At 36.9% G+C, this 16,912-nt stretch overlaps 1 protein-coding gene across 2 annotated transcripts in view; it reads left to right on the forward strand.

Moving 5' to 3' along the window:
- Nucleotides 1–16,912, forward strand: part of SUPT3H (SPT3 homolog, SAGA and STAGA complex component) — a 253,517-nt gene that overhangs the window by 122,624 nt on the left and 113,981 nt on the right. For both annotated transcript variants that reach the window (XM_021527234.2, XM_021527237.2), the window contains exon 3: nucleotides 3,218–3,302. In XM_021527234.2, the coding sequence (XP_021382909.1) occupies nucleotides 3,218–3,302 (85 nt within the window). The remainder of the gene's footprint in view (nucleotides 1–3,217; nucleotides 3,303–16,912) is intronic.

The raw sequence follows: 16,912 nt of genomic DNA on the forward strand, positions 1-16,912 counted from the left end.
TCTCATGAACCATAAAAGCAAAGCACATGTGAAATGAAATTCATAACTTATATTAAAGCATCAAGTTCAGCTTCACTTCCCAGAAGCAAGGGCACCAAATTTGGGGGTCTTTTTTTTAAAGTGTTTTCTTTTAGTTCTGAAACTACTTTGTATTCTGCCACTTGGGAAAATCTGAGCCATCTGACTCGTAGTTTAGTATTTATTCTGCTGTGGAGAGGTACTATGCAAAAGTGAAGGAAAAAAAAGTAAGAGTTAAAGTAATAAGCTATTTGTGCATTTCTCATTATTACCTCTGGTAGCAGAAAGACATAAAAAAAGGCTGTGTTTGGTGTCTTAAAGAATGTTATCCTAAAAGTATGTTAGAATCAAGAACCATATCAAATGCTATACAAATACAATTAACAAATACAGAAGCTTTACTTTTATTTTAGTGGCTGAAAATCCTGGATCCATTGCAAAGGAAAAGGAAGCGGCTGTGGGTGGGTGTGGTGGTTTTTACTTTTTGCTGAAACCACCATGCCAGTATCTAGTTTTCTGTGTGTGGGAAAGAAGCTGGCAGAAGTTATGTGGGAAAACAGTGAAGGCAAACTGAGATAGAAATAGCTTTGGAAGGTAGAAAGCATGGAAGTGACGGAGGAAGAATATAGGTGCATCTGGAACTTGATTTTCTGTTACATCAGGAAGTGCAGTTGACATGAACCTTTCTTCATGTCTCAGCATCAACTCTTGTCTATCACAGAATCACAGGATGGTTGGGGTTGGAAAGGATGTTAAAGGTTATCCTGTTCCAAGCCCCTGCCATGGGCAGGGACACCTTCGTCTATCCCAGGTTGCTCCAAGCCCTGTCCAACCTGGCCTTAGACACTTCCAGGGATCCTGGGGCATCCACAGCTTCTCTGGGCAACCTGTGCAGGGCCTCACCACCCTCACAGGGAAGAATTTCCTCTTGGTATCTGTTTTAAATCTATCCTCTTTCAGTTTGAAGCCATTTCCCCTTTTTCTGAGTGGTCCATCAAAATGGACCAAAAAATATTTTATGTCTCTTTTTAGATTGATGAGCTGTGTCACAATTGCAACTCCTCTGCCCCTCCTGCCATTTGGTGAGCTGTGAATTACTTGTGAGAGAGATTTCAGAATGCAGATGAGGAGGGCAGCTCAATGTAGAGGCAGCATCCTGCCTCAGAAATAGATTTTGCTTCTTGCACTTTGTTGTCTTTGGAAAACAAACCCCAAGCCCTTTACTTTGTACATTTGGGGTGCTGAGTAAAACTGTGAACATGAAAAATGTATGTCTATGCTGATCATGCTAGACACCAGGTGTTTACTGCTGTCTTGCACGGTTAATTTATTTTGTATTTGAAGCCTTAAAAAGAAAGAATAATTACCTTTAAAAAATAGAAGACCAGCAGTTAAGAATGAACAGTATATTATGTTTAAGATAACTTTTCTGTTTGCTTTTGTATACCCTGTGTGATTAAAAACAAGTATTAATTGTTATTTTCATTTACTTACAAACCTTACTGTTAAAAAAAAAAAAGAGAAAAATAAAAACTTTATCCTGTATGAGCACTTTTTTTGAATCTGTGAGGGCTTAAATACTGTTTAATCTTCCAGTGTACTATGATAATAAATATTTCTATTTCTATTTATCTGTATTTCCTGTATTATGTCCATGTATTTGCAGTTTATGATACATTTAATAGTTTCTGGATAGATTGCTGTGCTGTCCTTATAGTCCTAGGAAGTGCCTGACATTCTAATCTATGTACATGTGCAGCCCTGCATAATGGAGAAAAAATTATTTGAGTTCTGTTCACTTTAGAAATGTACAGTCACAATAAGAGAGACAAATGATAAGGGGCAAATGTAGAGTGTAATTTCCTCATGCTATGACCAGTGTTGTACAGTGGATTATGCTCAGATTTTGCCTGAGTAGCTCTTACTGAGCTTTTACACATATCAGGCTGATATTTATTAGAATTTGGAATGCTTTTTGCAGAACACGAAATAATTTCATTATTAGATAAAGAACCCTATTACAGAGCTCTTTAGTTGTTTCTAGATAAAATACTGTTTTACTGTATTGCAAGGTAGACTAATACTTTCATGAGGAAATAATTGATATATTCAGTCACCTATAAACATTTGAGTCTTGCTTGTAAAATAATTTTCACCATTTTTATAAGAATCTGTAGTTTAATGTTGGTCTGTACTATTTAATTTACAATGAATATATTTTACTGTACAAATTTTTGTATTTTAAAAACTCAAATTTATGAGAAGAGAAAATGTTTTATTCTCAGAAATGTTCTGAGGAATACTAAACAGCATAAGAGTTCTCTTTCTCTAGAATGATGTAAGAATGGCGTTTCTTAGAGAGGAAGAAATAGCAGAAAAAGAAGTATAAGAAAAGTAGGAATAGGAAAAATTGCCTTGCAAAGTGCATTGTCACAATTCCTCATTTTATGTTCCTTGCTGGCCTCACCTTACCTTTTGTTTGTGATATTACATGAAAACTATTATTTCTTTGTGACCTCCTGCCATTTCATGTTGCAGTGTAAACTTTAGGAGCCTCACATTATTATGTAAAAAAATGTTTACCCTTTATTTGTTTCTTCCACCTGTTAGCACCAGCATTTAGAATGGGGATAAAAAAGTTGTTGGTATTTTACCTTTTCAAATAGTTATTTGGTAATTTTTTAAACAAAGCGGGCTGCAAATGCAGACTTAGTAGTGCACATATTGCAGTTTTGCCTGCTCTTTTCTCGTGGAATGATAGAATTATAGAATGTGTTGGGTTGGAAAGGACATTAAAGATCATCCAGAGGAGTGTGTGAAGAGAGGTTGTCAGTGAAGACTGAGGCAAAAAAAGTGGGTAGGTCAGTCTCCTCCTCATCCATTCTTACATCTTTACCAATTTATTAATGAGGGGTGTACACAAATGTTGCTACAAACTGGATTTTCGTCTGTTTCCTCAGTCTTTCAGTTTTTCTCCACACATGCTTTAGTGTATGTTCTTGCAGCTCTTTTGTTCCACGAATCACATGACTTTGGTTTATAATCCTTGCTCCAGGCTGAGTGATCCATTTCTGTACATACAGGTGTATTAACCTTACTGTTATTATTCGTATTTTCTTTTTTTTATCTTTCAGGAGACCAGTACTTCTTTTCTTTTTAACTAATTTCCATAACTTTGCAATAAACCTCTTTGTTTCAGGTTTTCCCTGGGAGATGCTCGCAGGCCACTCCACGAAACTGCAATTCTGGTGGAAGACATTGTCCACACTCAGCTGATAAATTTGGTAAGAACATAACTGGCAAAATAGCCTGCACTCTAAAACCCCTTCAAGCCACATGATATTTTTGTGATATAATGACTAATAATAGATAGTCCAGGGTTTAGGAACAAATAAAACACAGAAACAGAGGGTGATGCTCTGGTCTCAGTGATGTGTGGAACCAGATATGCAACCCCACCCATCCCTGGGAAGTAAGCTGATGAGTTTTTTTTTTGTTAAAGAAACTTTAAGTTGTTAGAAGAACTGACTATTCTTCTCAAGTCTGCCTTGCTGTGTTTTTTGGTTTTTTTTTTTAATTTATGTTCTATTATTTGTGTTAATGCATTATTTGCTTAGGATTTATGTATTAATATTCCTTCCATGAGATGTTTTGATTTCTGTCAAAAAAGCCCTCCAAAATATGGACTATTTTAATATATTGAAAGCCAGTGAAAGTGTTATATAAATGAGGTTGTTGTGAATCACATCTGTCAGAAACAACTCTAAATTTAGAACTCTGTATATTTTATTAAAGTTCAACAGCTCCTCTTAAGAAATAAGTCATGGCATTTAACACCATGGCATGAATTTGCCATCTGAAAAATCACTACACCTTTGTATAGAAAGGTATAATCTGACATGCCACCTGTGTCTTCATAAGAAGTGTGTTTTTCTTGTTATAGCCATTAAAAGACATGTAGATGTGGCACTGAGGGACAGGGTTTAGTGCTGGTCTTGACAGTGCTGGGTTAATGGTTGGACTTGATCATCTCAGAGGTTTTTTCCAATCTTAATAGTTCTGTGATTTGAATGAAATTACCAGCACGTGTGGGAATGGACGTTATATGGAACTAACATATATAGATTATACTAATGCCTATTATAACTAATATTTACATCTGGTGAGTCCTTGGATCAGCTAGAGCTTTGAGCTGCAAGTTCCCACACCTCCTCTTTGTAATGAGCCCTTTAGCAATGACAAGGCTTTTTAAGTTTCAAGGTGGGTTCTGGTACTACATTAACTAGAGCTAAAAACTTCTGTCAAGGGATGAAATTCAGACTGGGATACAGCACATATTAAAAATACTTATGTGTGATTAAAAAAAAATATATATATACATATTCATGCATATAAGACATTTATGTTTTTAATAGAAATGTACTAAAATAAGACTTCCCCTTGCCCACTGTATGCCTGCAACAGGTGTTTTCCTTCAGCTTTGCACCTAATCCAGCAGCCGTTCGGTAGTTTCCTGCATCTCAGCAAATGCCTTGGCTTCCCTTCCAGCTCCAGGCAGTTTCTTTCTGCTCATACTTCTACAACCCAACAGTGTATCCCTGGCTCCACAGTCTCCTGGCATCTTCGTGGATTTTTTCCTTATTACACTCCTCTTGGGCTGTCCTGAACATGCCCCGTGGCTCCTTGGAGGGGACAACATCTCTCCCCTCTCTGTAGGTTTCCCACTGGTTAAACACTCTGTCCTGGGCATATATTTGTAGTTCTTATTCCAGCTTTAGCTCTGACAAAGTAACATTTTGTCTTTGTTAATGACCCCTGTAATTTATGCAAACGGATGGCCGTGGCTTCGCTCTTCCCTCAGCAGTAAGGTGCTGGAGTCTGGGCTGTCCTGTCCCACCGAGGCTGAGCTGAGCTGAGCTTTACCAAACGCTGTGGCCATGTGGTCTTTGCACTTTAATCAAAGCCGGGAACCTACTCGGGGGCTGGATGTGACCCAGGGTTAACCCTGCGTGGGGTGCAGGAGCTTGTAGGATTTCCTGACAGAAGGAAGAATGGGAATGGAGCGGCAGATAAACAGCTTTTCTAACCTTTCCCCTCCCAGCCCAAGACAGCACTTTATTTCTGAGGAAGTGAAAGTATCTTTAATAGCTCATTGCTTTGACCTCTGACATTCACATGCCGGAACTCTTAAATCAGTAGCGTTTTACATGCCCCGGGCTTCTGATAGGGAATTTTGCACATTTGTCACCCTCAATTGCACATCCTTATTTGAGCTCCTGTGTAGTTACATGAAATTTTCACTTTGCATGTAGGTGCTTTTGCTGGTATTTACCCAGTACTAGGAAAATGCTATTTTTATAAAAGAAGCTGACTGCAGAAGTAAATTTATTGCTTACCACCTGGATTTAGTCATATTGCTCATGTTAATGGACTATGCAATTCTCACTATGTAATTTAATGATTTCTTGTTTAATTCATGTCCATTTTCCCATCCTTAATAGAAATATAAAGCTAAACTGTAGAAATTACTTTTATACCTGCAATAAAGCTGGCATGTTGCACACATCTTTCATAGTAAACATTTGCCAGAAGAGCTTGTTCTTGTTGATTAAGTCCAGGTTTGAGCCTCTACATTAAAAAATAAGTTTCCAGCATGATTACCTTTGATTGGTTGACTTTTGATATCTCACAACTTTATAGTTCCAGCTTCCTATTTTCAGAGTTGATCTGAACTCTATTAAATCAAGGTCTGGTCTGGGCAGATTTATACAGTCACTGCTTCAAACCACTGTGCACTTCATGAAGTCCGGCTGCTCTAGCAGATGAGCGCACTAACAAGGAAAATTCTTGGAAAGCAGATTTTTAAGAGTCTTCATCGTATTTTATGATCCATTTTTGGCTGTATTTTGAGTAATATGCACACTGCTTTGCATAAAGGGAAATTCTACTAAAAATATATAGCAATGTATAGGAGGAAATGAGCATCTCCAGAGGAAAATTCATTTCATCCTAAAATTACTTTCTGAGTTGAATGGGTTTGTATCTCTCAAAAAATTTATATTCTCAGCTGACTAAGAAAAGAATCCTTTGACAGCTGGCTTGGGTTTGAATATATAAGAGATAAGCATGAAAAATGAGAGATAAATTCCACCATACTTGTGTCATGAGTTTGAATTTTTATGCTTATATTGTAATTATTATACCTTTTGTTTTTTGTATATCAAGCAACAGAAAATCATGAAGCCCCTGTGTTAGAAAGTTCTGTACATTTTTTGGTCAAGCATTTATATTTGATGTATTGTGTATTTGATAAGCACAGTGAATTTAAGTTTTAATTTGAAATCAAGTTCACTGTTGACTGATAGTATTTGGTAACAGATCCAAATGTTCTTTTATAGGTAAATGTTTAAGGAATTTATAGATGCCTTCATGTTACCTTAAAACTGTACTTCTTCATGTGGGCTAAGACTAGAGGTTCCAATCAAAGCTATATTTTCTTTATGGTTAGGCACAAATAATACAAGGAAAGTTGTGCCTGCAAAAACAGTTCTACAGGGAATGCAAAAAGATGTTAATCAGAAGGGGATGAGCCATTTGAAGTGGAATAAAACCTATTTCATTCTTCCATCATGTCTGATACAATCTCCATGTGCACTAAGAAGGTTTTGAAGCATCATCTTCTATAATAACCTATTCATACCTGTTCAGACCCTTAGAAAGGGAAATTGAAGATCCCCCTTTAGGACAAATGTATATTACTCAGCACTTTGTGGAAAAAAAAAAAAAAGCTGTAACTAAGAGAATTGGAATAGGAATTTTTGCTCATTAATAAACTACTGTTGAGAGATTTGCACATACACTTTTTCATAAATATTATATAAAACAATTTGGAAGTTGTTTTATATAATATTTATGAAAGAGAAAAAGTCCCTCTTCACCTTCACCAGTTCTCTCCAAAACTTTTATCATTCTGGGCTGGTTCATAAGAAAATGTAGTATTATTAGACTAATATTAAAAGCTAAGTATTATTAGTATCTTATCTTGATAGGGCCATAGCTTCTTGTTCATGCTTCAGATGTCACATTCAAAAGCAAATGGACAGTAAGTTCATGATGCACTAATTAAATCAGAAGAGCTGGTAAGGAATCACTTTCCTTATGCTGGCAATGTATCAGCTTGGTGTTTGTTACCAGAATGAAATACCAGCAGTTTGTTCTCTGGGCACACTAGGTATGGCAGGAGGAGTGCAGGCACCTGTTTTCACAGAGTTTGGTTATTCAGTGTTGCACTAGATTTGAAATTCAGTCCTTTACATTTTGTTTCAGAGATACTGAATATCTTTTGGGAAGAGATTAGATTTGCTTTTACAAAATGGAAGGTATTTTAGCAGTAGGACAGAGTTGAACAAAGGAATAGGTAAATTACACATATATGCAACAAAAACACAGGTAAGTAACCTTGTCTGTCCACAAAAGAGTGGCTGCTCAGAGGGAGGGCCACAGCACATCACAAGAGCCTTGGACTACATCCTTTAAATGTTTTATCTGCTGTATTTCTTTGTAATGTGTGATAAGTCCATATGAAGATGGTAATGAATGGTAGAACTCATGTTAATAGAATTGTGGTTTGCTCTCTGTCGGCCAATGTGTGTCTGCTGGAAGATGGACTCTGTTCTTTCCAGGTGATATCAAATGATTGAAGTCAGACCCGCTCTGTTGCCTTTTTTTAGAAATCAGTAGTGTCAACTTAAAGGAACTTCAATTGTCCAGAATCATACTGTACATTATATCCGTTGGAATTTTTTTCATCATTCACTTTTATCTTCCTATGTTATTTAATGTCATACAACTTGTGCTGATACCTAAAGCTATTAATATTCCACTCTTGCTTCCTGTGTAGAGCATGATTTGAGTTCTGAGTTACTTATATGAATAAATGAACACTTTGAGTGTACAACATGGATAATTTTTTTATTGTTGTTTTTACTATTTGAAATAAATTATCTCTTACATGCGCAACATTTAATTCAGAGTCAGTCCTTTGATCTCAACCAAAACACAGAGCACCGATCAGCAGGTGAATAGTCTGTACTGCTATACACAGATGATGTTAAAATGCAGCAGTAATTTATAGGTAGAAAACTTAGAGTGAGATGCAGAAATTAAGCAGCGTGCCTGAGTCTTGAGTAGATCTGTGGTAAATCTATTCTGTGGAATAAATTGCTTTTATAGTGAGTTTAGTAAAGATTGGGTAGTCATTTGCCTCTTTTTCCTAGGAAAAGGAATGGTGAAAATGCAGTGATGGGTATAAATTTACTGATACAAAATACAGTTACTTATCATAGGTAGCATGAATTTTATGTTTTCAAAGGACTGTATATTTTCTGGATCAAGGTGTACTTTCTTGTCTTCCCAGCCTTATTCCTGCAGCTGTTATTCTTTTACTGCAGTTTAAAACAAAAGAAGGAGAAAGGAAAACTCACCATCATTTGCCCTTCCAGAGAAATAGACTGTGGCAATGGGAGAGGCGAGCAGGAAAAATAAGGACTTAAACAGAAACAAGGATAAAGCTTTCTTGGTCCTTTAGAGGTATTTTGCATGTAGAGGTTCTTAGGTTTTGAAATTAGATCACAGTTGTTATTTGTTCACAAACTGGATCAGTCACTTTAACGTGTGTAACCTCACACAGCTCTGGGTTTGCTTACTACGTTTTGGAGCTGTTCGACTTGTAACCTTTATATACAAATTGTAACATCTCTGATGTTCCTTTTAAGAAGGAAAGAATTGAAAGCAGCTCCTTCATGGGCAGGAATTACCCACTGATATCCCAAAGTTACATGCAGCTGTCACTTATGTCACCCCAGCAACAGGAAAAGTCCTTGTTTTATGAGTCTGTTTTAAAACAGTTATAAAGTTTCCTGTGTAGGACATTAATTAAAGGGGTTATCAAAATAAGACAAACTAATATAATTTGTGATTGTACAAAATAAAGGAAGTCGAGGGTACCATAGGGACCTAATGAATCACAGGATGGAAACAATCTTCTGGCTAACTAAACATTCAGACTTTGTACTAAGTCACAGGGTGGATGTACAGCCCGGCAAGCCGGAACATGCCGTGTGTTTTCATGGATGGGATAAAGGGAGTTCACAAAAATCATCTGGGAGAAACCCTGCCCTTATTCATTCTATTCCTGCTGTAGAGTCGAATAAACGACATGCAGGCATTTGCAGCAAACACGTGGCACACCTGCCCTGGAAGAAATCAAACTGGAAGATAAGTCTGTATTACAACAATTTCCCTGGGTACCAGCGCTGTGAGTTTGTCTGCATTTCCCCATATGGGAGAGAAAAAGAGAGATGAGGCTTCATATCTAGCAAGTGGTTAATTGTTCTCTGTGCAATTGCAGCATTTAAATGTTCAATAGTAAAAAAAAAATATCTGAAGCATTGACTAAATTAAATGGAAAACAAAAAGTCATCAGTACTTGAAGGTTGGGTTACAACACATAAAATGAAGGTAGTGCAGGCAGCAATAATCCCAGTATTTCCTGGTTTTCTGTATCAGACTGGGCCTCTAATAACAATATAATGGATTTTTGGGTACTGTAAATGTGTGAGAATCTATGTCTCTATATTTACATGGTTGTTTTTTCCACCCTTCACACATCACATTCCTGTTTAGGCCGTTGGACTAGAGGAATTACCTAGGTATGAAATTTCACTTATGGGGGCTTTGGAATCTGTGGCATTCTTAAATATAAATGTACTCAATTCCCTTGGCTTCTGGGATTCTTATGAAACAGTTGATAAGCTGAACCCAGCCCATGTTTCCAAAACACAGATACATCCTTTATTTAATTTTTATGTGAAATTTTAGGAGAATAGAAGAGATTAACACCTGTTGAGGCCTTGGATGAGCTGAGACAAGCAGGGACATTCAGTGTACAGATGCAGTGTTCAGAGTTTTTGCCTACTTCTGTTGATGTCACTTACTAACAAATCAAGAAGTTAAGAAATTTAAAGAGTAATCATTAGATTGGTATTGCTCAATATGGTGAACTCTGGTAAATCAATATTCTGATTATGATTCTGAGGAACATTTCAAGCTCCAGAAGCCAAATGTAAAGTTGATGTTCAGAGTTTCATTCTTTCTTTAATTTCTTTGTATGGTATAAATAGAATATTATATGAAAATATGTGTAAAGTCTGTCCTGCACATAAGGACCCATCTTGCCTAGTGTTCTGATTCTGACAGAAATTAGTACATTAAATGAAAATAATCAGAAATTTATTAATGGTAAAACATAAAAGCAAACAAATATGGCAAACATCTTTTTCTAAAGCGGAGGTAAAAACACCAGCTCATCTTTTGTGTCATGAGAGATAAACAGGCACTTCAAGCATGTGATTCTCCATGCCCTAACATAGTTACTTAAAATTCTGGACATGCATTTAAAATCTAGACTTCTTAAGTGAAGTGAGAGACATCTCACCTCTGTGGCTTCAGGCACTAGCTGTATTTCTGTTATAGATATGTAGTTTTTCATTGATTCTGAGGGGGAAAAAAATTAAAAAGCGAGCAACCTGTAAACTTTGAGAAAGACACAAACTGATTTATGGGTATCTGTAGTAGAAAAAGTAGTGTAAAACTCTGCATGGTCTTGAAGTGTAACTTATAAACCTTAAAGGTCATCTCAAAGTGGTTAACAGAGCAAATTCATTGTAATTTTTAGATCACCTTATCTGATTTCAAGCAAACCTGATAGTTTCAGAATAACATATTTTAGGAAGATTGGCTTGTTAACAGTGTTACGGAGTTACAAGGAAATGTGGTCACAGCTGCTTGTGGTTTCTTAGCTAATCCACCTGATTGGAAACAACAGGTTTTTGATATTTTTCCATTTCTTACACTGACACCTAGTGTTCAGAGGTCCTGAGTTTCTAATACTGCACTTGGTTATTAATAGACAGCTGTTGATACCGAAGTTCTCTACCTTTTTCAACATCTTCCAGTTCTGTTCTTCTGCAAAAGGAAACAGTAGCTGAAGGCAAAGGTGTTACCATCATTCAAAACAATTTTATTTTGGAAATACAAATAGTGAACAAGTACTGCAAAACTTGGCAGAAGCTATTTTACTTCTTGAAGTGCTGCAAAATCTGTTTTCTTAAAATTTAAGTGCTTTAGTTTTGGCAAATGCAGCCCTTTTGTGTCTGTAAGTGTCACTGGCCAAGAAAAACAGTGATAAAAGCAGAAACCCTTAGATCAGTATTTATTTAATTGTGGGAGATGTCAATGCTTTTTATTTCTGTGTTCTTTTATCTTCAAGCCACGAGTTCTACCTGATAGGAGTGTTGATGGCTGCACAGTCCTTGAGTAGACAGAAAATAACTTACACACAAAAACTTGCACAAACAGTCTTTTATCTCAGACTTGCAAATAAACGGAGCAAGACAAGTATGGGCTGTAACCCATTCCTGACAAAGATGACAGCTGAGAGTAAAATTAACTCTCTATTATACCTGTGATTTTGCTGTATGTTAGCAGAAGAATTTTCCTTTGCTAAAGATAATATATTAGGAATTTTGTATGACTGTATCCAAAAGTATCAATGCTTTTTTTTAACTCATGTGTTCCATAGAAAAATGAAAGCTATACAGGCACAGAAAATGTGTATTAAATTTCACTTTAATGTGAGGATTTTTCCCTTTTTGGTTTTAAGACTTTTCTGGTAAATGCACCAAAAAGTCACCTCTTCGGTGCCTCACCATTCTCACAGTAAAGAATATATTTCCAGCCCCTAATCTAAACCCACCTCTGTCCATTTAAAGCCATTCCCTCTTGTCCTATCATTATGTGCCTGGACTGCCCATTTTGTTATATCTTGGGTAAAGGCATTTTACCACTGTGTGGGCACATGGCATAGGAAGTACTTCAGTAAATTATTGGTTATCAATAGTTGTTACTCCTGATATTCCTGTAAATCCTGTGCTTATTGGAGAAAAAATCAATAAACAATAGAGAGAAATGTTACTTGTAAGCTACTGTTTATTTGGCTTCTTTCAGGCATTTAAATGTCAGGGTGGTGAGGTCCTGGCACAGTTTTCCCAGAGAAGCTGTGGCTGCCCCATCCCTGGAAGAGTCCAAGACCAGGAAGGACAGGGCTTGTAGTGATCTGGGATAGTGAAAGGTGTCCCTGCCCATGGCAGGGAGTTGGAACTGAGTGATTTTAAGGCCCCTTCCAACCCAGACCAATTATTGTTTCTGTGATTTATTTTCTGGGTGAAGTGAATTTGGACCCAGAAGGGTGATTTTTGTCTAGTGACTATAACGTATGTGTTGGGTGACCAGCTCAAACATAGATTTCTATGTTTAGTCAGAACTCCCAACTGAGAGAGAATTCCCCCATGGCAGAAGTCTTAAAGCAATGCAAGAGGAAAGCAGGTAAACAGGAATTTCTTTGATGGTAGAAGGGGGGGTTAAAAATGTTCAAAGCGGTAGAAAAGTCAGAGAAAATAAAGGCATAAAGGAAACTGCAGGCCCAGGTTTCTGGCTAGGAAGAGGCACACAGTGTCCCAAAAATGAACAGTTTTAAGGGATGGGATTTATGAAAAGTCATCTTGGAGCTGATCCAAGACAGAGTTAGAAGTCTGTGCATTAGCTGAAAACTTTGTGGTCTATGTTTTTTAATAGATGAAGAGAAAGAAATCAGAAAAGATTTGGAGAGACAGACTGACTTGAGATACATTTTCTTTAAGAGAGAGGATAGACTGAGCACATCTGTACACAGTGAGGGAAAGTACAGAGAGCAAAGAAAAATTGAAAACTCAGTGGGCAGGATAGGATGCAGCTACTGATGTGGGTCAGAGTTGGGAAAAAGGCCAAAGATTTATGACAAGAGAAGGTGTTCAGGAACAAAAACTAAGAGCTACTTTGTGGGAATGCTTATTTTCTCTCTTGTAGCAGAAGAATTATGGAGCTTGAAGTGGAACCCAGGTTGTGAATAAGGAATGCAAAGCCTGAGATTTAGCAAAGAGTTTTTTAAAGTAGTGGGATAGAGAAAGATGGAAACAACCTTGTAGTGGAAAGAGTTTGGAAGAGCTTCCCATGACACTTTCTCAAAATGTTCAATAGCAAGAGAATGGGAATAATTGAAATAAGTGGCAGAGGGGTTTGAAAGAGAAACTGTGGCTGGTGCATTGGAGCCTGCAGAAGATCTGGTCTGGAGAATGAGTTTGGGAAGTAGCTTTACAGGACATTAAGTGCTGATGACAGAGAAGTCATCAAGAAGTAGTAAATGGAGTGAAAGTCAGCAGATGTGTTACTTCCAAATTGAATTTTGGATGAGGCCAGAGAAACTTAAGTGGATAATGATGGAACAGGTGGAATGGGCTGTTGGTGTCTGTGTGTGAAGGAGAGCACAAGATGACGAAGAAAGGGAAGGGACAGATTCTACATTTCAGGAGAGAATTCCTGGTAACACAGAAAGTCTTGTGACAAATGTTTCTTCTATGGACATGTATCATACACATGGAGATGTGAATGCTGGCATCTCTGCACCATCACATACAAGCAAATGTATCTTATCTATAGATTAGTAATGGGTACTTGTATAGTGACACACAGCCTGAGGCCAGTATATCAACTTCACTATACTCAGCAGATATTGTTACTCACAACCATTCTCAAAATATTCAGCAACTACTTTGTAATCATCTGTGAATCTTGAGTGTGTTTTTATGTTGTTTACCATTTTTGTTTTTGATGATCTTATGCCAACATCAGCATTCCAAATTTGAGAAAAAAATTGATCACTTTACTGATGAGAAATGAAAGTACAAAGAAGACAAAGTGGATTCTCCCTGAGTCATGAAACAAATTAATGACACAGCTGAAAAAAATTGACTGGTTGTAGCAAGAAGGAAGCTGTGCAAAGCTATTTTATATTGACGGTCCGTGTCTCAACCAATTGGATTTTTATTTGACAGTCCAAAGGTGTATTAACTTTTATTGTAAGAGGAAGAAAAATACATCAAGGCTAATATATAATGGAGGACCTACTAGGGATATGCATAAATGCATATCCTTTTCCTTGTATATACAAACTTAATTGTGTCTCTTTTAATTTTGCTGTTTGATTCAACAGGGTTGTCAGGTAATCGTCCTATTGAAAGTACAGAGGAGGATAAAATTTCAAATACCTTTGTTAATCTCTTTTGGCTGTTAAAAGGAAAGATTTATTGGTATCAAATTTTATTGCATTCTTAGAATTTAGGGATTGATTGGCTGCTAGTTTAGCTTACTTGTCTCTTCCAGTTAGAAACCCAAACACAACAGAAGAAAGACATCGCATTGAAGCTGACGTGCAACAAGCGAGTGAAAGTTCACTTGGCTTTTCCTTCAGCACCAGGTGCAAAAGTTGGCTAAAAGTGCTGTGGCAGGCAGTTATTTGAAAGCAGTTTCTGGTTTAGTGTTTTATCAAGCCCAGGAGTGAAATATTCTGCAACTACTGCAGTTTCACAAAGCTGCTTTTTAAGGTAGAACTCTGAATTGTTTCACTAATTAAAATGGCCCAGTACAAACATTAATCACACAGTAACCATTAATGGGAGGGGTTTGGGGATTTATGAATGATATTTTAAAAGCATGGATTGTTTCTTTGTTTAATACACAATACACTTGCAGTCTCTAACTATACCAGAGGTTCTTGAAATCTTAAGGAGTATTTGTGATTTTCTGCATCCCCTCTTAAAAATGCTGGAAGAGGTGTATTCATTTCTGGTATAAAACAATTTAACAGTGTCTCAGTTAGTGACTTGACTAAATAGGATAGTTGTTTTCTTGAAAAGCTGCCCCATTGCCACCCATATGCTTTAAAATACTAGTTCTCTAAACAGCAGTTTTCTCAGAGTGGAAGGTGGAGGCTCAACGATGACATAAGCTCCAGAAGTGTAAAATTCAAGTGGTTTGCATGTGGGATTGCCAAATAACACAGGTTGGTTTATTTTCATTTTATTACACCGATACTCCTCCCCAGATGTCTTGGATTTCTGTGGTACCCTCCTTGCTTTAGATTCTTGCTCCTTGTAACTAACCATTTTTATTAGTCATCCCACTAATACACAGGGTTTTTACTCAGCACCTGTTTTCTTCAAAGCCCTTTGCAATAATAACTGGTTAATTCTCACACTGGTTCTGGATTTCACTGTCACTCCTGTTCACAGGTGACAAGTGAGCTCAATGACATCCCAAAAATTGTGTAATGGCTCTGACACCTCTGTTAGGACTTTTTCTGTTCCATGTCCCTACTACTCAGGTTGATTCTTGGCCTCTCCACACACTGAGTTTGTGGCATGCCAGTTATAAATTGAGCATTTCCTTTTGGTTAATGACACATTTTTTTACCCTGATTGCTCTGGAATTTCCATCCTGAGCTATGTGGAAGAACTATGCTGGAAGGAGCCTCAAGAGGTCATCTGAGCCATATCTCTGATCTCAAGCTAATTTTGGCCTTTGTTCAGGAAAACTCTTAACTATATACATATAAATGGGTGTGTATCCATGTGTATATATACAATTATTTATTAAATTAAGCCTCATTTGTGGAAGATTTATGGTAACTGCCTAATCAAAGTTTGATGTAAACTACCAGAAGTTGCTTTAAAATACTTGCATAGAATATCATGATTGATAGTGCTGTGTGAGGTAAAACAAAGAGATTTATACTGCAAAGGGCAATTACTGTTAAATCTGGTGCTGTGCCTTCTGAAAGTATTGCTTGCTTTTTTTTTTCTTTTCCTTTTTTCCTTTCTTCTATTTTTTTTCTTATTTTTTATGGACCTGTAGCAAGAAATCCATTCACTACCCAAGTAAGGTGGTGATTTTGCTGCTATAATAGACCCTCAGCTAGTTTGGCTATTCTTGGCCTGTCCATCTGAGAGCTACAACTTTATGGAAGCAGAATGAAATAAAGTGTTCTCTAATATGTCACAAATCATAGTTAAAACTGGAAATCCAGTCTGACACTGTGGTCTTGATTTGTATAGTTTGCCTACCCCTTTTTGTTTCTGCAAGGCAGTGTATGTATTTGAAGGCTGGAGCTCCAGCCAGGATTTTCAGTCTTAACTGTGAATTTCCTTCCTTTAACAGGTTTAAAGCAAGCCTTTCAGATTGCTCCAGTATAGCTTTTAGGACTTGAATTTCCTTTGTGTTCGTTTTGGGCCTTTTCCAGTATTTATCCATACATTTGAAACTCCTTCAAATCTGTGAGTATGGGAGCAGTTACAATAGGAGATGGTGGCATTTCTATTATATTCATGTGAGACTTGATTCAAATGCTGCCTGATTTTCAGCCCAAGTACTGCAAGCCTAAAATTCAGACTCTTGCTCAAGTTTTACAGGGTTTGTGTCCAGCTCAGAGGTCTCTGTAATTACTGTGTTTGGCTGGAAAATAAAAATTCCATTCCTTGAAAAATTTAGAGGTTTCAACATTTCCTTTATTTTTTTGTCAGAACAAAACTAAAAGCTTGTTTTTTGAAAGTGTAAAAATCTGCTGAGATGAAGAGGAATCTTGTCTAGCTGGTAGTCCTGTGTATAGGACAACAGCCCTGGAAAGGAGAGACCAATATTCAAGTTTCTACTTGCTGGAAGAATGTAAAGTTGAACCTGAGTGCCCTACATGCTGAGTGCTTGCCATAAGACTGTTGAATACATCTTTTGATATTATTATTTTTCTATATTATCACTGAAATATTGCTCAGTTCTTACTTGCAAAATTGTTTATTTCAAGGAATATGGTTTTCCCAATAGAACAAAAATATCTATTTTCAAGGTTAAAGTATTAATATATTTCACATGTGCAATTAATCCAAAATAATACTTAATAGTGATTATT

Source organism: Lonchura striata, chromosome 3 (assembly GCF_046129695.1).
Source record: "Lonchura striata isolate bLonStr1 chromosome 3, bLonStr1.mat, whole genome shotgun sequence".
NCBI classification, from domain to species: domain Eukaryota; kingdom Metazoa; phylum Chordata; class Aves; order Passeriformes; family Estrildidae; genus Lonchura; species Lonchura striata.